The sequence below is a fragment of the Sorex fumeus genome, unplaced genomic scaffold (genome assembly GCF_029834395.1).
Source record: "Sorex fumeus unplaced genomic scaffold, SorFum_2.1 ptg000002l, whole genome shotgun sequence".
Lineage (NCBI taxonomy): Eukaryota > Metazoa > Chordata > Mammalia > Eulipotyphla > Soricidae > Sorex > Sorex fumeus.
This window is the reverse complement of record NW_026606059.1, coordinates 60775442-60798315: the sequence shown is the minus strand read 5'-3', so window position 1 is coordinate 60798315 and position 22874 is coordinate 60775442. Positions and strand designations below refer to the sequence as shown.

General features: G+C 44.9%; 1 protein-coding gene across 1 annotated transcript in view; it reads left to right on the top strand.

Moving 5' to 3' along the window:
- Positions 1-3534: 3534 nt before the first annotated feature.
- COL14A1 (collagen type XIV alpha 1 chain) overlaps positions 3535-22874 on the top strand; it is a 253116-nt gene continuing 233776 nt past the window's right edge. The window contains exons 1-2 of the mRNA XM_056108162.1: positions 3535-3619; positions 21822-21947. Of these exons, the coding sequence (XP_055964137.1) occupies positions 21860-21947 (88 nt within the window). The 5' untranslated portion in view covers positions 3535-3619; positions 21822-21859. The remainder of the gene's footprint in view (positions 3620-21821; positions 21948-22874) is intronic.

Below are 22874 nucleotides of genomic sequence, written 5' to 3'. Positions count from 1 at the left end.
TACCACAACACATTTGCCATTAAACTGCATGTTCATTCCCTGAAATGCAATTCTTTGTCTGCTTCTTATATGAAGCATTCGACTCCAAAAGGCAGTCACCTCACAAAGTGAGACAAGCTAGGGGCAGCACCTTTATCTCTTCCATACTAGTTTGTGTCCATAGGCTGGAGCAATAGTAGGGTGTTTGCTTAGAACGAGGCAGCATCCTCAGCATCCCGTATGGTCCCCTGGACACTGCCAGGAGTGATTCTTGAGTGCCGAGCCAGGAGTAAGTACTGAGCACTGAGGGGTGTGGCTAAAAACAAAACCAACAAAACAAGCCAAGTTTGAGTCCAAAGTCTATCTATAAGAAGCCAAGTTTGAGTCCAAAGTCTATCTACAAGGACAGGGTCTAAGAGGAGAAGACACAGCTGTGTGTGGATGTATCTGTATGTATGTGGTATGTGTGTATGTGGGCACAGGTGTATGAACATATGCCCCAAAACCCCGCATGCATGTATGCTGTGTATATATGTGCATATGTATATACGTGTGTATGTGTGTATGGTCCAGAAAAAATATCACAGTCACATCACAAACTCAGAGTGGTAGTCTAGGTAAGAGCTGTGGTTTCCTGGAAGCAATAGCTGTGAGAAGCGGGGCATTTGGGATCTCCTTTGAAAGACTGAAGATATTCATAGAAACCTTCAGATGTAATTTCTTTGAGACTGGAGGTAGAGGGGAGGCATCCTCCGTCTTGTTTCTGTGATTAAGTTCTCAATGCTCTAGACACTCCAAGGGCTGACTCTAAGATGAGTGTTGAATACTTTTTTGAAGGGGCTGGAAATTCACACACAGCTATCAGCAAATGGAAATTTGATCGCGACCACCCATTCTGATTCAGCATCCTCGGGAACATATCTCCACTGAAAATGAGGGGCAAGAAGTCAAAAGTTAAAGAAGTTGAGGACAGATGACTCAGATTGTAACAAATAGCCTTTAACGTAGCTCATGTACATCAAAAATTTTAATGGAATAAAGATGCCTTTCCATATGCTGTCGGTTGACTTTTGCACACATATCTCACATTTTAATACCATCAGGGAGTGTCTCATTTTCCGTTTCCTCTAAGTTGATCTTAGCTACTTTTACTCCAGGTTTGCCAATAATGTACGGCTAATCTGCGATTATTACCGTAGATAGCTTCATCTTAGTGAAAACGAGGGATGTAAGATTCTCTTAGTGGGGAGAAGAGACAGCCACGAAGGCAGTGGGGAGCCTGGGAAGCAGAGGGAGGGCCGGCTCTGCGGCGGTCCTCGTCTCCAGGGGGGAAAACCCTGCATTCCAGGACTCCAGCCCAAGGCCAACTGCCCGAGACTGCCCCGGACTTGGCAGTTCCCGCTTTAGCCCAGTGCCGTCTTAGCGGCACCAGGGGGCGCTCGCGTCCTTGCATACGGGTGTCCCGAGCTGGTGTCCCCGTCCCGGGTCGCCTGACCCGGGCGAACCGCGTGCAGCCGAGCGCGGAGGCAAAGCGGCGCCTCGCTGCGACCGCGCCCCGGGGCTGAGCTGAAGCCAAGTTGGAAAAGAGCCAATGGACGCCCGGGGCGGCTGTGGGGGGTTCGGAGCCCACCCTGGCCAGTGCAGCCGCAGGCGCAGTGGGGAAGGACAGAGCAAGGACTAGGCAGATGCCAGGTTCGCGGCAGTTTAGACGTCCCCCGCCTCGGGAAGGGCCCCACGGGCCCTCCCGGAGCAAGATTGCAAAAGGCACAGACCTGCTATCTGGAGTTTCAGCTGAGCGTGCTGGAAGCAGTTGCCGGGATATCCCCACCACCCACCCCCGCCTTTTCCTCCTTCCTTCCTTCCTTCCTTCCTTCCTTCCTTCCTTCCTTCCTTCCTTCCTCCCTCCCTCCCTCCCTCCCTCCCTCCCTCCCTCCCTCCTTCCTTCCTTCCTTCCTTCCTTCCTTCCTCCCTTCTCTTTCTTTCTTTCTTTCTTTCTTTCTTTCTTTCTTTCTTTCTTTCTTTCTTTCTTTCCTTCCTTCCTTCCTTCCTCCCTTCTCTCTCTCTCTTTCTTTCTTTCCTTCCTTCCTTCCTCCCTCCCTCCCTCCCTCCCTCCTTCCTTCCTTCCTCCCTTCTCTTTCTTTCTTTCTTTCTTTCTTTCTTTCTTTCTTTCTTTCTTTCTTTCTTTCCTTCCTTCCTTCCTTCCTCCCTTCTCTCTCTCTTTCCTTCCTTCCTTCCTTCCTTCCTTCCTTCCTTCCTTCCTTCCTTCCTCCCTCCCTCCCTCCCTTCCTTCCTTTTCCTAGGAGAGAAAAATTGTTTTTTTGTAAGAGTGGCACTTTGTTAAGTTCTGTCTATACCTCCTTCCCCAACATGTTTGCGCGGACAGAAAAGCGCAGCCTAACCCGCGGGGTGGGAGTGGTGGAGCGGGGCTTCCCAGAGTTCTAAAACGGGGAGCAGTGATGACTGCTGATTTTCGCGCAGCACCCCGAGATGCCCAGGGCTTAATCCTGAGCTCAGGGATCCCTCCCGGCGGGCTGGGGTCGGCCGCGTGTAAAGCAAGCGCCCTACTCACTGTACTATCTATCTCTCTGGTGACGGTGATTCTAGCTGGGACAGAGGGCCTGGGTACCGGACGGCCGAGTGCGCCAAAAACCCGCGGGTCGGGCGGGAGCACATCGCGTGTCCCAATACGCGGCGGACCGTCTCGCCAGGAGTGGCGCGTGAATGGGAACGACCGAAAGCATTTCTAAATGCAGAATCCCCGGGCTCAGCCCAGACGGGTTGGATTAGGAGCCCTAGAGAATCTCTGCAGGTGAGGGTCCCAACCCCAGGAATCTGTTACACTCGGTCCAAAACTGTCGGTTTCACCCTCCCCAAAGATGCTCCAGCGCGTTCAAACCCGAGTGCCGCGCTCGAGCGTTTGACTTGCCAAAGATGCATTTGACTGATGTGCCTGGGGTTGAAATCTGGGGTCTCACGCCCACCAGGAAGCCCGAGCCCAGGTCCTTACTTGGTTAAAAATAGTCTGTATTTGGAACGGTTCAGAAAAGGCACGGCGGAGGGTGGACTCAAGGGGACCCCACTGGGTGCGGGGACCTGGATGCTGGGAACCACGGACGTTCTAGGTGGGTGGGAACCGACGGGGTCGCCCCCTCCCAGAGCGACCGCACCGCCAGGTCCAACGCACCCATACCCGGCGGGATGGCGCTGCCCGAGCGAGACTTTCCCGCGCTCGGGGCAGTGAGTGCACCTGGGGCAGACGCGGGCCAGGGAAGGGGCGTGGCGCGGGCGGGCGAGGGGCGGACTCGAGGGAGCATCTCCCGCGGGGTGGGGGGTGGGGGAGGAGATTAAAGTGAGGTGGGGGGCTGGGGATTTAGACCTGCCCCCCCACCCCAACCCCCGCCCCCGAGGCCACCTTCCCCTCTCCAATTGGCCGCCGGCGGGACCTCACTTTCCTCTTATCTGGTCCTGCGGGGCGTCGGGCTGGAGGGGAGCGCAGGAGGGCCGACCGCGGCTCCGGGAGCAAGAGCCGAGAGCGAGAGGGAGAAGAGGCGAGTTCCAAAGGGCACCCGGGGGGAAGCGAGCAGCGAGACCACAAGCCGCCCGGAGGTCCGTAACCTGGCTGGAGCCGGGCCGAGCACAGGTCAGTGCCAACCTGCCTCTGTGCCCGGGATCGACTTCGCAAAGCCTGTGTGCGAGGAAGGGAGACGCGAGGGCCTGTGACCTGCCAACGCAATGCAGTTAATTGCATGGACCCCCTAGGGGACCCCCAACCTTTGCGCGTCCAGATGCCCCCGAGACCTCTGGGAGGCTGTGGGCGGATGCATTTGGACGTTTTCTGCAGAGGATCTCTCGGGAGAGAGCTCAGAGACGCTCTGGGACGCGAATACATGCAGGGACAGGGAAGGGTCGTAGCTTTCCCCGGGAGCTTTAGCTTGAGTTTGGGGAGGAAGGAAGAAGAGGGTTTGGCTTTGAGACGGGTTGGTTTCAAAGGCTCGAAGTTGAGGTTCCTTGGGACTTCTTTTGGAGAAAGAAAACGCGCCGTCTTTAAAAAAATTTTTTTTAATTGTTTTTAGTAAACAGGTTGTATTGGGAATCGTTTGGCCCATCGTATAGGACTAGACTCGCTCAGCGCTTGGTCCCTCCCCGATTAGCGCTCGGCAACCAGGCAAGGAGGAGCCCGTAGGCTGGGCGCAATGTTGGAAGACGTTGGCTGTGGGCGCTGTTTTTTTTTGCCTTGGGAAGCCCAGATGTTTCTCATGCGTGTTGCTTTGCGCCTGCATACTGGAAGTCGCGCTTTGACACGCAAACCAGGCTGTGGTTTTACAGGCTTTTCCTCCCACCTCTTTATTTCTCTGAACCCCTTCCTGATTGGAGCGGCCAAGTAGGTAGCGCCAAAGGCGCATATGGGAGTTAGGATTTGGCTCGCCGGGTGCCAGAGCGCGGGCCCAGAGCGGCTGGGGAGGGATCCCTGGGTGGTCTTCGTCGGGGCAAACGCCTCTGCCTCAAGTCCAAGATCATGAATTCTCTCTCTTTAGCTTTGGGGGCCCAAGTGGAGCGCCGGGATCTCTCTGCCAGGGCTTGGGATTCTCCACCCCCAATCTCACAATGCAGTAGTTAATGGAACTGCTGCTAGAAGCGCCTCGTTCATTCCCTCTGGAAGCTTTGGAAAGGCAGCAAAGGGGTGTCTTGGTGGCTTGTGAATGGCAGAAGCAAAAAACTTTTCCCTAGATGTCCCTGCTGAGGACTCAGGAAGTCTCATGCATAAGGGACAGAGTTGCAGCCAGTGGTTAAGATTCAAATCTAGCAAATGGGAAGAAGCGGGGTGCAGTGTGGAGATGGTTCTCTTTGGGACCTAGTGGCCCAGTTCTGCAAGAAGAGAAGTCACTGGAACATTTTGAATACATGCATCAGGAGGAGTGATTAGACTGCATCTGGATTTGGGGGTGAATTTCCTTCCAATCTGACTCCCATGGGTTGGTTACTGTAAGAAAGACTTGGGGAAAGATTTTTGGGTTGTTGGGAGGTCTCCAAAGGAGTGTCCTACCGCCCCTGCGGCCCTTCCTACCAGTGATCAGGCACAAGGATGTGGTACTGGCTTGGGTTGTGCTTGGGATTACACAGGCCACCCTGAAGTGCTCAGGGCCTCCAGGGATGTCCTTCCATGAGGATACTTGGGGGTGATGCAGGGGGACACACCGTATGCTTTTCAGGGGAGAGAACCAGGTCAGCTGCATGCAAGATAAGAACCCAGATGTCCCTATAACATCTGGCCCCATTTAGGATAGCTTTTTTTTTTTAAATAGAAAATAGATTTAGGAGCTGGAACTATAGCACAGCGGGTAGGGCGTTTGCCTTGAACATGTCTGACCCAGGTTCAATCCCCCAGCATCCCATATGGTCCCCTGAGCACCGTCAGGAGTAATTCCTAAGTGCAGAGCCAGGAGTAACCCCTGAGCATCGCCGGGTGTGACCCAAAAATGCAAAAAAAAAAAAAAAGATTTATTGAGATACATCATCTACCATACTCATTTACAACTGTGGACATTTTTGTGTATCCACTGACCTGTGCAACCATCACTTGTACTGCCAGTTTCGAACATTTTTATCACCCCCTCCTCTCAAGAAATTCCTTAATGATGAGGAGTAAGGACCAACATCTTCCTCACCTGTTCCCCTAACACCCCAGCCCCCTGGCAACCATTTTCTGTTGACGAAGCTCGCAATACGTGTGTGGTCCTTTGTGACTGGCTTCTTTCACCAAAATGTTCGCAAGGTTTATCCAGGACGTAGAGGAGACTGTCTTAGTCAACACTGGGCATCTGCTTCTTCTGCGGCGGGGTGCGGGGGAGGGAGAGTGTGAAGCCCTGAGTCTATCCAGACCTCCCTTCACTCCCCTGCAGCCCCGCCTCCTGGGCGTCCCTGGGAAGGATGGGACTCCTGTTGGTGAGGTGTCCCTGTATTCCTGAGGTAGAATTCTTGGGAACCCATCAGATTTCCTGGAGCAATTTTGGGCGAGTCCCAAGCTTCAGTCCTGGTAGGAGGAGCCTTTTGGCTGGCTTCCCAGGTGTTTTCATCCAGTGAGGATTTCCAAGCATGCCTGCATGCGTGTCTTGGTTTTCTGAATCGGCAGGACTGTTCTAATGCTTGGGCTGAGTAAATTGCGGACCGTTTGAGGAACTTATTGAAAAAGGTTATTGAAAAACTTATTGAAACTTATTGAAACTTATTGAAAAAGGAAGTTATTGAAAAGGTCCCTTCGTTGTGTGCTCACTAGGGCTCTTGACGACTTCCTATTGTCACTTAGTAAAACGCCAAGATCTCTGACCTCTGCTGTTAGGGGACTTTTGAGTCACCTTGGCTGTTATTTTCATCCAAACTCAGCCAAAGAACTGCTGGTTTTTTTTTGGCATGGGGAGCGTAACCTTTTTTGAAAGGACAAGACTCTTCCCCGAATGACTGTGGCCTAAGAATCTGTGTTTTGCAGCAGTATTGAGCTTTTAATTAGTGAGGATTTGTGTAGTATGAAGTTGTTGGCAAGAATTGCTAGATAGGGAGGGGGAGGGAGAGAAGATACCTTCAGGGGAAGGAAGAAAAATGTTGAAAGGAAAGTGACAAAACCCCCAGTTCCTCCTGGGCTGTGTCTCAGAAACACAATCATTCTTCATTTTGTCTTGCTACAACTAAAGAAAATGTGGCAGGGATCCAGCTACTCTTGTATACATATTAAGGCTTAAAGAAAGACCAGATTATCCTGTTTCCATGTGTGGAATGTCTGTGCGAACTTCTGCAGTTCTGGGGAAGTTCTGAGTACTAATTCAGTACCCCTTTAGCTCTCTGAAAAACTTGTCATTTACTTGCAAAAGTGAATATTATTGACTCTGTGTGTGTGTGTGTGTGTGTTGGTTTGTGGGGGTCACACTCAGCAGTCCTCAGGGCTTACTCCTGGCTCTGTGCTCAGGGATCCCTGCTGGTGACGCTTCGGGAACTATATGCAAGTGATGATGGCCTAATCTAGACTTGCCGCATACATGGCAAGCATGCTATCCAGCTGTACTGTCTCCCTAGCCTGCACATATTCTTTTTTGGAAAAAAAACTACATTTTTGTTGAATCACTGTGAATTACAAAGTTATGAAGTTATTCATGATTTAGTTGCAAGCTTGCAATGTTCCAACATGAATTCCTTTGCCAGTGTCCACTCCCCCCACCAATGCTGCTGGTTTCTCTCCCACACCCATCTGCAGCAAGCTCTTTTCCCATTTTTTTTTCTTTTTTAGGCTCTGGTTTACAACACTGTTACTGATAGGGTATCATGTGTATCCCATTACCCCCTTTCAGTACCTAGTCCTGGTCCAAAGTGACCTTTCCTCTAGATTGCTGTGGTGGTCCCTTCTGTAGCTATATCCCCACCCCCCCACCCCATCAACAATCTGACTGGCCAGTTTCCTACTAAGCCCAGTTCTCCTGGTCGTTCTTTCTGCTGCCTTTGGGTGTTAGTTATTCCCCTACTATGTATACTTATACTTGCATATGAGTGAGATTATTATGTCTGTCCCTCTCCCTCTGAGTCATTTCACTCAGCATGATACTCTCCAGATGCATCCATTTAGCAGCAAATTGCCTGACTTCATCTTTCCTTAGAGCTGAGTAGTATTCCATTGTGTAGACGTACCATAGCTTTTTTATCCATTCGATTGTTCTTGTGCACTTGGGTTGTTTCCAGATTTGGCTATTGTGAACAGTGCTGCAAGGAACACGGGAGTGCAGATGGCTTTTCTGCATTGTATTTTTTAGCCCTTGGGATATATTCCCAGCAGTGGAATTTCTGAGTAATATAAAACCTTAATTCCTAGTTTTTTGATAAATGTCCATATTGTCTTCTAAAAAGGCTGGATCAAATGACATTCTCACTGGGAATCAATGAGGGTCTCTTCCTCCCTCCATGCATGCCAACACTGTTTCTTCTTGTCCTTTTTGATGTGCGTCAGTCTCTGCGGTGTGAGGCGATATCTCATTGTTATTTGGATATGCATTTTCATGATTATTGATCACTTGATTACTTGACATCCGTTCCTCATCGATTTACTCTAGATTATTGATCTAGAGCATTTTTAATAATGCCTTTTCGTCATTTATGTTTCTTCTTTGAGGAAGTTTCTGATCATCTCTTCTCCCCATTTTTTGGATGGGGTTGTATTTTTTTTCTTGTGAAGTTCTACCAATGTTATATAGCTTTGATATTAACCCTTTACCAGATGAGTGGTAGGCAAATAATTTTTCCCAGTCTGTGAACTGTCTTTGTATTCTGACCATCATTTCCTTTGAGGTGCAGAAGCTTCTTAAATGAATGTAGTCCCATTTGTTTATTTTTGTTTCCACTTGCTTGGTCAGTGGTGTTTAATCCTTAAAGTTTCCTTTAGTTTTAATGTCCTGGAGAATTCTGCCTACATTTTTCTCTATGTACCTTATGAATTCATGTCTAATATTGAGGTCTTTAATCCATTATGATCTAACTTTTGTGCATGGCATTAGAAAGAGGGCTGAGTTCATTTTTTATTACATGAATAACTAGTTTCCATAGAACTACTTATTGAAGAGGACACCCTTGCTTTATTTCATATTTTTGCTCTTTTATCAAAGGTTAAGTGATCATACACATGAGGGTCTGTGTCTGGGCTTTCAATTCTATTCCATTAATCCATGGCTAGGGGTGAGGGATCTGTCTTTATTCCATTACCATGGTATTTTAATTACTACTGCTTTGTATCCCAAAGTTTGAAGTTGAGAAAGTGATGCATTCCACCTTCTTTTCCCCAGAGTCTGCTTTGGCTATTCGGGGTTGGGTGAAGAGGTGGTTATTGTTCCATATGAATTTCAGGAGTGTTTGCTCTATTTCTTTGAAAAATGTTGTGGATCAATGGAATACTATGCAGCTGTTAGGAGAGATGAAGTCATAAAATTTGCTTATAAATGAATTGGAGACGTTACTGGGCCCGCTCGAGCAAAGCGATGATCAACGGGAGGGCCTTTACTTACTTTACTTATAAATGAATAGACATGGAGAGTATCATGCTAAGTGAAATGATTTAGAAAGAGAGAGACAGACATGAAAAGACTGCACTCATTTGTGGAGTATAGAATAACATGAGGTTGACACCCAAGGACAGTAGACACAAGGGCCAGGAGAATTGCTCCATAGCTGAAAGCCTGCCTCAAGAGCAGAGGGAAGAAGGCAGATGGAATAGAGAAGGGATCACTAAGAAAATGATGGCTGGAGGAATTGGTCGGGATGGGAGATGTGTGCAGAACGTAGATAATGGACAAAACATGATGACCTCTCAGTATCTGTATTGCAAACCATAATGTCCAGAAGTAGAGAGAGAGTATGGGGAATATTGTCTGCTATGGAGGCAGGGGGAGGGTAGGGAAGGAGGGGTATACTGGGGATATTGGTCGTGGGGAATGTGCACTGGTGGAGGGATGGGTGTTTGATCATTGTATAATTGTAACCCCAACACGAAAGCTTGTAACTGTCTCACGGTGATTCAATAAAATTAAAAAAAAAAAAGAAGAAAAAGTTGTGGATATCCTTATTGGGATTATATTGAATATGTATAAAAATTTGGGGGTGTGGGTATTGCCATTTTTACGATTTTAATCCTCCCAATTCATAAGCAGGGGATATGTTTCCATTTGCTCCTGTTCCTCTTTTATTTCAGTAGTATTTTTTAGTTTTCTTTGTATAGGCCTTTCACTTCTTTAGTTAAGCAGATTCCTAGGTACTGGATTTTCTGAGACACAATTGTGAGTGGGATATGCATTCATTTTTTTGACTTTTGGGGTCACACCCAGCGGTGCCAGGAATGACTTCCTCTCTCTGCACTCAGGAATTACTCCTGGCAGTGTTTGGGGGACCATATGGGATTCCAGAGATTAAACCTGGGTCAGTTGCTTGTAAGGCAAACGCCCTACCTGCTGTACTATTGCTCTGTCCCCCCACACATACACACACCATATATATATATATTTAATATCTCTTTCCTCTATTTCATTATTTGCATATAGGAAAGTCATGGACTTTGGAATGTTTATTTTCTAGTGTTCCTTTTTACTATACAAATTGATTGTTTCTAGGAGCTACTTTTTGCCTAATTGCTTGGTGAACATTTCCAGTATTATATTGAATAGAAGTTGTGAGAGTGGTAAATTTTGTCTTTTTCCTGATCTTATGGGAAGGCTTTCAGTTTTTCTCCGTTGAATAGGTTTGCTGTGGAATTGTGGTGAATGGCTTTGACTATGCTGTGGAAAGTTTCTTCGGTTCCTATTTTATTGAGACTTTTTATCATGAATGGGTGCTGGGTCTTGTCAAATGCTTTTTTGCATCTGTTGATATGATTATATGATTTTTATTTTTCTTGTATTGATATGGTGTATTACATTGATTGACTTGTCTATGTTAAATTATCCTTATATTCCCAGGTTGAATCTCACTTGGTCTTGGTGTTTAATCTTTTTGATGAGTTGTTGGATTTGATTTGCTAGTATTTTGTTGAGGATTTTTACATCTATGTGTAAATATTATTTTACAGATAAAATCATTGTGCTTGAGCACATATATTACCTTGCCTGGAATAATAAAACCATCAAGATACATCTTTTTTTTCTTCGGGGGCACACCCGGTGATGTTGGAGGGGGGTCACTCCTGGCTCTGTGCTCAGGAATTACTCCTGGTGGTCCTCAGGGAACTATACGGGATGTCCAGGATTGAACCTGTGTCAACTGCATGTGCAAAAGGTCCTGCAAGGTACATATTTTTAAAAAGTCTCCTGAGATTTGGAAACAGGTACCATTAGATGTTTTCCCCAATAGCTTTTTCTGGTGTAGGTTTGTAGTTTCCCATTTGGGACACTGCCAATTACATTGGTCATACAATATGTTATAGTAGAAGCAGGGATGAAGGCAGACAAATACAAGTTAAGTCTGAGCTTCATTCTTTGTACAGGGGCCTGACCTAGGTTCCATGGCTGGTATCACGTGACCTTTCTGAGGTCCCCTCCCCCAAGCATAGCTGGTTTGACTCTGGTAGCCCTGGAGCACTTCAGGATTGAGCAGACTTTATCCTCTGGCCCTTGCATTGAACTGCCAGCCCTGTTGGCCAAGTATCTCTGGGAGTGGTCCCCTGAATGTGGCTTGAGAGGCCACCCCAAATAGAGAAATGAAAATAAATGAAGTAATGACTCAGTTTCATTCTCCTGTGCTCCCAGGTATGTTCCTGATTCTGCACTTATGTTTTATCCTCTAGGAAACAGGAATAACAACAGACACCCTGTGGGATTGCATTTTCATTCTTTGAGGTCACACCTGGTAATTCTTGGGGCTTCTCCCAAATCAGTGCTCAGGGTTGCTGCTGGTAGTTCTCAAGGGACCAGGTAGTGTCATGGATCAAATTAGACCTTCTGTGTACAAAATTCATAGAGCCCAGCCCACTGAGCTCTTCCTGGGCCTGGGGGAATATCTCCTTCCACCTGTGTACATTTCCCACCACCAATGTCCCCAGTTTCCCTTCTGCTACCCCCATCCCCCCTCCCTTTGTGTGTGTGTGTGTGTGTGTGTGTGTGTGTCTGTCTGTCTTTCTGTCTGTCTCTCTCTCCTTTGGGGCATCATGGTTTGCAGTACAGGAACTGAGTGGTTATTATGTTTGCTCCTTTACTCATTTTCAGCATACAGCTTATCCAGAGTGAGTAAAGGCCCTCCCGTTGATCATCGATTTACTCGAGCGGGCCCAGTAACGTCTCCATTGGAGACTTCGTTGTTACTGTATTTGGCATATCAAATACATCACGGCTTGCCAGACTTTGCCGTGCCGGCGAGATACTCTCAGTAGCTTACCGGGCTCTCCGAGAGGGGCGGAGGAATCGAACTCGGGTCGGCCATGTTGGCTGCGTGCAAGGCAAACGCCCTACCGCTGTGCGATCATTTCCAATTATCTTAGTCATGGTGGTACTTATTCTCTATCCCAAATGCAGTTGGGAAAGTATTTTTTGGGGGGGTCATACCTGGAGATGCACAAGGACTACTCCAGGCTTTGCATTCAGGAATTACTCCTGGCAGTGCTTGGGGGACCATGTGGGATGCTGGGAATCGAACCCAGGTTGGCCACGTGCAAGGCAAATACCCTACCTGCTGTGCTATCACTCCAGCCCCGGGAGAGTATTTTCAAGGTCTAAGATGATCAGTATGAAAGATAAGAATGACTTATTGGGACTGGAGGGTCAAGGTGTTTGCCTTGTATGCGGCCTACTCTGGTTGACCCACATACGGCTCCCTAAGCATTACCAGGAGTGATGCCTGAGCACAGAGCCAGGAGTAAGCCCTGCACTTCACCCCAAAGAATGACTTTTGTTTTTCCTCTCATTTTCCCCTCCTCCCACTTTCCCCCTTCTCTCTGTGCAGTGTTTCAAAGAATTGACAGTGGGAAGACTGGAAAGTTCTGGGAGCTGAGTGTTCACTGACATCAGTCTGAGAGCCTGGACTCTTTCTTCAAGACAGTTTTACAAATTTATGCTCTCGATGAACTTTTCTCCTAGGGGCCTTTGTTAGTGCTCCCCTGGTAGCACTGGTAGGGTGTCCCAAACTTTGGATTTTAGGGAGCAACACTTGGTCTCTTTCCTTACAGAAATCACCTGGGCTGCTGAGTCTGAGAATCCTTTGCTAGGTAGAAATGCACAGAAATGACCCCAACACTGGCTGAAGTGTCAGGGGATGGAAATAAAGATTAGTATTGTAAGGGTCTGTGGAAAAGCATCTTACTTAGACGTGAGAGATCAGGGAAACCTTCCTGAAGGCAGAGACAGCTACACTGACATGAACAGTTACCCTTTACATTGCTTAGGGCTGGCTTCAAACAGGGGCCAGAAAGACTGTGCAGGGGAGAGCACTGCGTGGGTGTACTGCCAAGACTAAAACAATGCCCCTTTTCTTTAATCGGGAAGCAATGCCAGGGCTTATGAGAGAGGGGGGAAGAAAGAGAGAGAGACGGAGAGAGCGGGAGAGGGGGAGAGAAAGAGAGAGAGATGGAGAGAGAGAGAAGGGGCGGAGGCAAAAGAGATAGCACAAAGGGTAAGAGGTGGTTGTCTTGCCCATTAGCCCAGGCTTCAATTCCCAGCCACTACGTATGGTTCATGATCACCACCAGGGGTCACTCCTGAGCAATAGGTTTAGTCTCTGGGAGTTTAGGTGTGGTCCAAACTCCAGCCCTGCCCAAAAAACGAGATAAGTGGTGTGTGTGTGTGTGTGTGTGTGTGTGTGTGTGTGTGTGTGTGTGTGTGTGTGTGTGTGTAGGGGGGGAAGGGAAGTCAAGAGAAGTCAAGAACATTATTTCTGAGTCACAAAGTTGTCACTCCAGTTTACAATACTTTGAGGATGGCTCTGCCTTCTGTCATAGGGAGCTTATCACACCTCTTTTAAGGTTTTTTGAGTAACTGGATTTCTGAAGCCAAAGTACATTAAGTCCCTTGCATTCAAATTGTTCACAGGTTTGTTGGCAACCTGCTTTGGTTCTTTCCGGGAATTAGAAAAAGTCTCTCTGGGCAGTCTCGTACAGTTCAGAAAGAAAATCGTTTCCTTTATGCTGGGTGACATTTTTGCACATAATTTGGAGAACGTGCACTCCTTTTAAGCCAAATCCAGAACTTTGGCACATCTGTGCCCTGTGCCCATCAACTCAGAAGATCCAGTCACCCACCAATCAATCAGTAGTCACGGCTTCTGATACTCTGTGAGCCTTTTGATAGGCTGAATTGCCTAGCAAGATGTCTGATGGCATCTGTGATGTTGTGATTTATAGAAAGAAGTAGAAATTTGATCTTTGTCCCCTTCCCGGGGACAAAGTAACTGAGTAATTTTTACTCAGTATAGGGGCCAGAGGATTGTTACTGAGTAGTTTTTTTCTTTTATGACCAAGGATAAATGATCAGTAGATACTCAAGTTATTGTTTGGTGGTTATTGGTGCCAGTCCATAAATTTACCTTTCTCTAGTGGGATAAAATTGTACCAGGGTAGAAATCAAATATATCACTAAGTGGATTCTATTGCTAGTTCAACTAAGAGTTACCCGTATGGGTGTCTACTGAACATGATACTTACATATAAATATCTCTTTCCTATTTGTCCATATATTATCAAGACAAAGCCAAACTAAGGACTGTTAGAAACAAGACATGATATCCAGCATCAATGATCTGGTGATAGTGGCCAAGGTAATCAAACAAGGGAAGGAAATAAGAACCACAAAAGTTTAAAATGCAAGAAGAAAGCTAACATTTGCAGAAAAATTAAGGAATTATTATAAACTTTACGACAGACAAAGTGTTCAACTGCTACAGATCAAGTTTTTTGCAAAGTGGTAGATTACAAAAACCTTCATTTTTAGCTATATTTTTGCAACTTTTTGTTTGACTTTTGTTAGTCATCGAGACAACTAACAAAAGACAGTACTTTTTAATTCTTATTTAATTTTTGTAAGGTAAAGGTAAAGGTAAAGGCCCTCCCATTGTTCGTCGATTTGCTCGAGCGGGCCCAGTAATGTCTCCATTGGAGACTTTATTGTTACTGTGTTTGGCATATTGAATACGTCATGGGGAGCTTGCCAGGCTCTGCCGTGCAAGCGAGATACTCTCGGTAGCTTGCCGGGCTCTCCGAGAGGGGCGGAGGAATCGAACTCAGGTCGGCCATGTTGGCTGCATGCAAGGCAAACGCCCTACCGGTGTTCTGTCGCTCCAGCCCTATTTAATTTTTGTAAAAACATTTTTTCCCCTGGGGTCTGAATGTTGGCCAATTGCCTCAAAGCACCCAGGGCAAGCATAAGGCCCAAAGCTCTTCCCTTTATCTTCTTCTCTTCTTTTTGTTATTATTTATTTGATGGGCTGGAGCGATAGCACAGCGGTAGGGCATTTGCCATGCGCTCAGCCAGCCCAGCTGAGCTGGGTTCGATTCCTCCGCCCCTCCCGGAGAGCCCATGGCAAAGCCTGGGAAGCTATCCATGATGTATTCAATATGCCAAACACAGTAACAACAAGTCTCAAAAATGGAGACGTTACTGAGCCCGCTCGAGCAAATTGATGAACAACAGGAGGGCAGTGCTACAGTGCAGTGCTATTTATTTGATACCATGAGTAGCACACCCTTAATTGTAGCACTTGCACACTATGGTTGTGATTGTGTACATTTGTGCTCAGGAGCGATAGCACAGCGGTAGGGCGTTTGCCTTGCACGCAGCCAACATGGCCGACCCGAGTTCGATTCCTCCGGCCCTCTCGGAGAGCCTGGCAAGCCACCGAGAGTATTCGATATGCCAGACACAGTAACAACAAAGTCTCCAATGGAGACGTTACTGGGCCCGCTCGAGCAAATCGACGAACAACGGGAGGGCCTTTACCTTTACCTTTACATTCTGGTTGCACTGTTTTCAGGCTGGTGTGTGACACCCACATGATTGTAGGGATTGGACACATTTGTTTACAGTGTGCCAGAGATCACGCACTTTATTATGATAATAGGGATCTCAAATAGCAAAGCTCCTGGGTTTGCTCATGGACTGTAGGACAGTACCAAGTAATGAACTTGCAATGACCTTGGCCTCAACTTGCAAGGCTTATTCTTTATCATTGAATTATCCCCAGTCCCCCACTTTTGGCTTCTTTAAGTGGAAAATGAGGTAATTGATTTTTAAATATTTCTTCTTTACCATGAAATCATTTTAACCTATAAATTTCTTTAATTCTTTAGATGTATCCCACAATGTTTCATTTCTTATTTTTATACTTTTATTTTTTATCTTTTAAACATTAAAAATTATCTTTAAAGATCAATATTGTCTTTTATAGTTCTTTTCTTTCTTTAAAAATTGTTCCCCCCTTATTGGAGTGGTCAGAATCATCTCAGCACATATATAGCTCTTGGAATTAATCTTGTGGCCTCTGCTTGCCTTGGGTGCTTTTTTTTTGCCACCCATTTATCTTCCTGCCTTTTCTCACTAGGGCTCCCTAACAATGGGGCTATTTGGATCCCCTCAGCACTTGAGGGCACCACCGGTGTTTGAACTCCTGGTCTTGCAATGAGGCAAGACCAATGAGGCAAGTGCCTTAAACCACTTAACTATCAAAAAACAAATCAAAGGATGGTTAAACCCCTTGAAAATTATTGATGGAATTAACTTTCCTAACTCACAGGTTTTGTTTTGGGGCTACACCCCACAGTTCTGGGTCCTACTTGAACAAATCCTGGCTCCTGGCCCCTGAGGTGCTAGGAATCAAACCTGAGGCATGTGAAATATGCCCTCCATTCCTTTGAGATATATCCCTAGCCCCTGCGTGTTCTTTATACCACTACTTTGTGCTAGTTCTTTGTTTTATTTTGTGCCTATTTCATTTTAGCTTCCAGTATATTTTCTTGCAATATTCGTTTTCAGTATAATTGTGAGATCACAAACAGTATTAATTACATGAATTGAAATTGAAACTTTTATTTTCCTTTATTACCAGTAGAAAGTTTTAGTTATAAGAAGACTTTCAGTAAAGGACTATTGCAGTAAAAGGTTTTTGTTTTTGTTTTGGGCCATACCTGGCAGTGCTCAGGGCTTAGTCCTGGCTCTGAATTCAGGAATTACCCTTGGCAGTGCTTGGGGGACCATATGGGATTCTAGGGATTGAGCCAGGTGCAAAGAAAGTGCCCTACATCCTCTACTCTCTCTCTCTCTCTCTTTCTCTCTCTCTCTCTCTCTCTCTCTCTCTCTCTCTCTCTCTCTCTCTCTCTCTCTCTCCCCAGAGTAAAAGTTTTAATACTATGATTATTTTCTCTCAAGGCCTGGTATAGCAGATAAGTAGCAACAATTTTTTCCATTTTATTTATTTATTTATTCATTTATTTATCACAGAATCACTGGGGGATACAGTTGCAAAGTTGTTCATGACTGGGTTTCAGTCTTAGGATGTTTCAATACCCATCCCTTCACCAGTGTTCGTTTCTCGTAACCAAAGACCCTAGTTTCCCCTCCCGCCACCACGCACCCATCCCTCACCACTACCTCAGCCTGCCACTATGGCAGGCACTTTTCTTCTTTCTTTCTCTCTTTTTTTCCTTCTGGATCTTATTGTTTGCAATATAGATACTTACAGGTTGTCATGTATATCTCTTTACCTACTTTGAACCCTCAATTCTTGTTCAGAGTGATCATTTCCAGCTATGACTATCATAGTGGTCCTTTCTCTATCCTAACTGGTCCCCTCTGTTTGCAGCACGCTTCTGACAGTGGACTAGTCTTCTGGGCTCTTGTTTCTACTGTCCTTGGATATTAGTCTCATACTATTTAAAAAAATATATATATATATATCCCACTGGTTAGTGAAATCATTCTATGTCTGTTCCTTTCCTTCTGATTCATTTCACTCAGCATGATTCTCTCCATGTTCATCCATTTATAAGTAAATCTCATCACTTAATTTTTTCTGGTGGCTGCATAATATTCCATTGTGTACTTGTACCATACTTTCTTTATCCAGTCGTCTGTTCTTGGGAACTTGGGTTTTGTGATATGGAAGCTTTATTTCTAGTTTCTTGAGTAAGAAACATATTGTTTTCCAAAAGGATGGACCAACCACCATTCCCATGAACAATGAATAAGAATCCCATTCTCTTCACACCCACACCAGCACTAGTTGTTCTTGTTCTTTTTGATGTGTGCCAATCTCTGTGGTGTGAGATGATATTTTGTGGTTGTTTTGATTTGCATCTCCCTGATGATTAGCCATGTAGAACATTTTTTCCATGTGTGTTTTGGCCATTTATATTTCCTCTTTGAGGAAGTTTCTGTTCATTTCTTCTCCCTACTTTTTGATGGGGTTGGATTTTTTTTTGGTAAAATTCTACCTGTGCCTCATATATCTTCAATATTAAACCCTTGTCAGGCAGTTATTGGGTAAATTTTTTTCCCATTCTGTGGGCTGTCATTGTATCTTTGTCACCTTTTCTTTTGAGGAGTAGAAACAATTTTCTTTACATTTTGTTTTCTGGGAGTCAAAACTTACTAAAAAGAACATTATCCAAGGTTCCAGCTTATATATTGTGCAATCTGTACAAGTATGTGTGTGTCCATGCACTTATATGTATGCATGTATGTGTGGATAATTTATAAAAACTTCAGAATAAATATTTTAGGAATTTTGATAAAACTTAAACACTGAAGGCCTTTGCTACTTTTTAAGCTTAACTCACAAGTGAGATCAAATAAACAATCATGAATTAGTGGAAGAGCGAAATTGTTCTAGTGGGCTTGGTTGCAAGTTACTGATGGAAAATTGTGGCAGTGTTCTGAGAAAACTTCTCTCAACATTATCAGCTTTCCCTAATGGACCATAGGTTTGCCCAACCTAGAATTGAATAACTACTTATAAGTAGTTACAACAGTGGTTTAAATTTTTTTTAAAAAGATCAAAATAATTTTCTTTTAGGGAAAGATTTTCGATAAATTAGGCCTTGACATCTTGGTAAATGTTAAAATATCTCATGGCACTTTAATAGGAGTTGAGATTTTTCTTGTCCCCATTTTGCTGTCCAAATATTTGGATACTTGGCAGAAAACCTTGGGAAAACTAAAATCCCACATCTCAATGCGCATTACTCATCCTACTTTAAAATAGTCATACAAAGAAGAAACATTTTAAGAGGCTATTGCTACTGTTGTTTTCTATATAAGTAACATTTGGTTAATTAAAAAAAGTGACAAGACTGGGCAGCATTATTTAAATGTGTTTATTTAAATCAAATAAAGTGAAATATAGATTAACTTCCAATGTCACACATAATTTTTATTATTTATTTATATCATAGTATGCTATTATTTTGTCCTTGTAATAATGTGATAACCATGCTTACTACCATGGTTCTGGATCCTTCCACCTCTAGCCCCCTTATCTCAAGGTCCCCTTGTGAACCCATATATTTCCAGGGTTTTATCTGATTTGCCATGTGTCTCTGTTGTCCTATGTTGGTACTACTCGAAGAGCTCTATAACTCAGAGTTTATTTGTCCACTTATTTCAATCTTTCAATTGTAAGAACATGTCGATCCAATTAGAGTATGGTAAATATGTTATGGTAAATAATGTATGATGACCTTTCTTTTGGAGGATGATGGAAAAGTTCCTAGTAAACTTTAAGTATTAGAAAAAGTCATGGCTGGGGCTGGAGCAATAGCACAGCAGGTAGGGCGTTTGCCTTGCACGCGGCAGACCCAGGTTCAATTCCCAGCACCCCATATGGTCCCCTGGGCACCGCCAGGGGTAATTCCTGAGTGCAGAGCCAGGAGTAACCCCTGTGCATTGCCGGGTGTGACCCAAAAAGCAAAAAAAAAAAAAGAAAAAGTCATGGCTATCCAGAAAAAGGGTGCTTTACAATTTAATCTAATAATATAGTTAATTTTAAAACTTCCCTTCCTTCCTTCCTTCCTTCCTCCTTCCTTCCTTCCTTCCTTCCTTCCTTCCTTCCTTCCTTCCTTCCTTCCTTCCTTCTTCGCCATGCACAAAAGTGCTTAGTGCTTGCTCCTGGCTCTGTGCTCAGAAATCACTCCTGCCAAGGCTCAGAAGACCATATATGGTGTTGGGATTCAACCTGGGTAGGTCCCATGCAAGGCATGTATTTTCCCCATCATATTATCTATATAGCTCCCTATTTTCTTCTTTCTTTGACTACAGATTTATAAATTCTGAATTATGGTCACTTCTATATAAATTACATTATTTTTTTCTCACCAAATTTCCCCTTATACTTTGATATCCAGTTACCCAGTTAAATTTTGTTTTATTCATGATGATAGCTATTTTGTTTGTTTGCTTACTTTGTTTTTTGGACACATAATAGTGCTCGGGATTTACTTCTGGCTCTGTGCTCAAGGATAATTGCTGGCAGAGCTTAGGGAACCATAAGTGGTGGTGGGAATCAAACTGGGCTCTTCCACATGCAAGGCAGATGCCTTGACCTCTGTACAATCTCCTGATGCCTCAATGATAGCTATATTTTGTTTTAATATAGTTTCAAATGTGTTTTTTTATTCCTGTTTTGGTTTGGTTTATGGAGCTTACTTGGCTTCTATGTTCCTTTCCCATACAATTTGCTGTGTTCCTACTGGGGATGTCAATATCTTTGTACCACTGTTTACTGTCATCCCGTTTTTCATCAATTGACTCAAGCGGGTGCCAGTAACGTCTGCATTCATCCCAGCCCTGAGATTTTAGCAGTCTCTCCTTGCTCATCTTTCCCAGCGTTGCTGTATTGAAGGCTCTTTCAGGGTCAGGGGAATGAGACCCTTTATTGTTACTGGTTTTTGGCATATCGAATATGCCATATGTAGCTTGCCAGGCTCTGGGATGTCAATATTATGGAATTTGGAGATGTCCAAATTAGAAACTCTAGGAACTGTAGATTCTGTAGCTGATGAGTTTATATGACAGTGGCTGAGGGATGTGGGTGTGGCTGCAGGGGCTTCTGGAAGTATGATGGTCGGGGGAGGCTGCCTGCTCCCACTCTGAGAAGACCCCAGTTCTCAGCCTGAAAACCGGTGTACCTGAAATTGTTGTCAGTTTGATGTTTCTGCAGAGATCAGTTGAGAAGCAGTGGAGCTGGTCCCTTGGGGTGGCAGCAGCCGTGGGGTGTGGGAACGACTGACAGGGTTTCAGCAGGGTGAGGACTTGGCTTGCCACCCTCCGGTGAGTGCTCTAGATTTTTCAGTAGAAAGACTGACGTACCCATAAAGTTTGGCGGCTTGGCTTGCAGCCCTTTAGAGATTTAACCATGAATCTGTAAAGCTGAGCCTCTAGATGTGTTACCAAGTGTCTCAAGTGTTTCACGAGATATATAAAATATTTCCAACTACTTAACTGAAAGGAAAATTTAACCAAGAATCCCATGTTTCAATTTGTTAACTCTATAACCCCATGACTTAATTAAGTCCCGAGTTTTATTTTGCTCTACCTTATAGACCTCATATATACTGTCTCAAAGCGCTGGTCCACATTGGCTTCGTTACTTGTCTTCAGTGACTTTAACTGCTTTATTTTCAGTTTTCTCAAAAAATTATTGTGTTCTCCAAAAGGGAATGCCCTGCCACAGAGACAGGGTGGGATGGGGGGGATGGGGGTTGGGAGGGATACTGGGATCCGTGGTGGTGAGAAATGGGCACTGGTGAAGGGATGGGTGTTATTTTTTTAATTTTTATTAGTGAGACATCATGAGGTACAGTTGTAGACTTACAAATTTATGTACTTGGGTTTCAATTATACAATGATCAAATACCCATCCCTCCACCAGTGCCTCTGTGGCAGGGCATTCCCTTTCGTTCTCTCTCTCTTATTGGGTGTTGTGGTTTGCAAAAGAGGCAATGGTTGCATTCATCTGGGGAACATAAAGTAACAAAATAGGAGATTAACACCCAAGAATGGCCGAGATTATTACCAGGGATGGGTATTTGATCATTGTATAATTGAAACCGAAGCACAAAAATTTGTAAGTCTACAACTATACCTCATGGTGTCTCACTAATAAAAATTAAAAAAAAAAATCATTGTGTTCTCCAAAAGGGAATGCCCTGCCATAGAGGCAGGGGAGGGGGTAGGGGTAGGGGGAGGGGATACTGAGATCATTGGTGGTGGAGAATGGGCACTGGTGGAGGTATGGGTAACCGATCATTATATGACTAAAACGCAAAAACGAATGTTAGTAGTATGTAGCAGTATCTCACGGTGATTCACTAATAAATTTTTTTTAAAAATCATTGTGTTCTCTGTTTTCAGGACTGCAGCTCCATCCCATGTGAAAAGCAGTGTTTAAGATGAAGATCTTCCAGGGCAGGATGCAGCACTGGCTGATTCCAGCTTTTTTGACAATTGCTCACTTTTGTACCATTGTCCAGAGTCAAGGTAATGGAACATTCTGTGCTCATTGTTAAGCTCCTGGGACTCTAGCATCTTGGTTCTCAAAGCATTGGTTCAGCTGTATTTCTAAGCGGGACCATGTTGGCTTTTTAACTCTGTTTTACCAACTGTTTATACTGTAAAAAATTGCCACACTTTGATGAGGGTGACGATTTCACTAGTCATTGAAACTTTTTTATGCTAATAGGCTTAATAGTTCATTCTTAATGGGATTCTGAAAAGGCTGTAAAAATCTATTCAGTGAAAGTCTACTTGCACGTTATAAAATAAGTTATGTTAACGTGGAGCTACAGTGTGTTTGTGTGTATCCCAATTATGCCCTCTCTCTTCCTGTATAGAGGGGCATCGCTCCTGGTGATTCTCAGCTTGAAGATACAGGTCTGAAGTGTTCAGTCCAGCAGTGCTGTGCTGGGGGGGGGGGGGGGACCAGGATCACCACAGTGTTTGTGGGAGGCCATGAGGGCAACATTTAGACCTGGAAATGCTGGGGGATGCACATGATGCTGGGGACTGAACTTGGGAACTAGAATGTGCACTCTAGTTTGAGCTGTCTTCACTGTACCCCACACCCCCTCTCTCAGAGTGTCAATGAGAGATAAGCATCATGTCATGCATGTTTCTTCATTGTACTCTCTCTCTTTCTTTCTTTCTTTCTTTCTTTCTTTCTTTCTTTCTTTCTTTCTTTCTTTCTTTCTTTCTTCACATCCGGTGATGCACAGGGGTTACTCCTGGCTCTGCACTCAGGAATTACTCCTGGCGGTGCTTGGGGAACCATATGGAGTGCTCAGGGTACCACATGGGATGCTGGGAATTGAACCTGGGTTATCCGCGTGCCAGGCAAATGCTTTACCCGCTGTGTTATTGCTCCAGCCCCTGTACTGCTTTCTTTAAAAGCTGATTAGTCTCAAGATT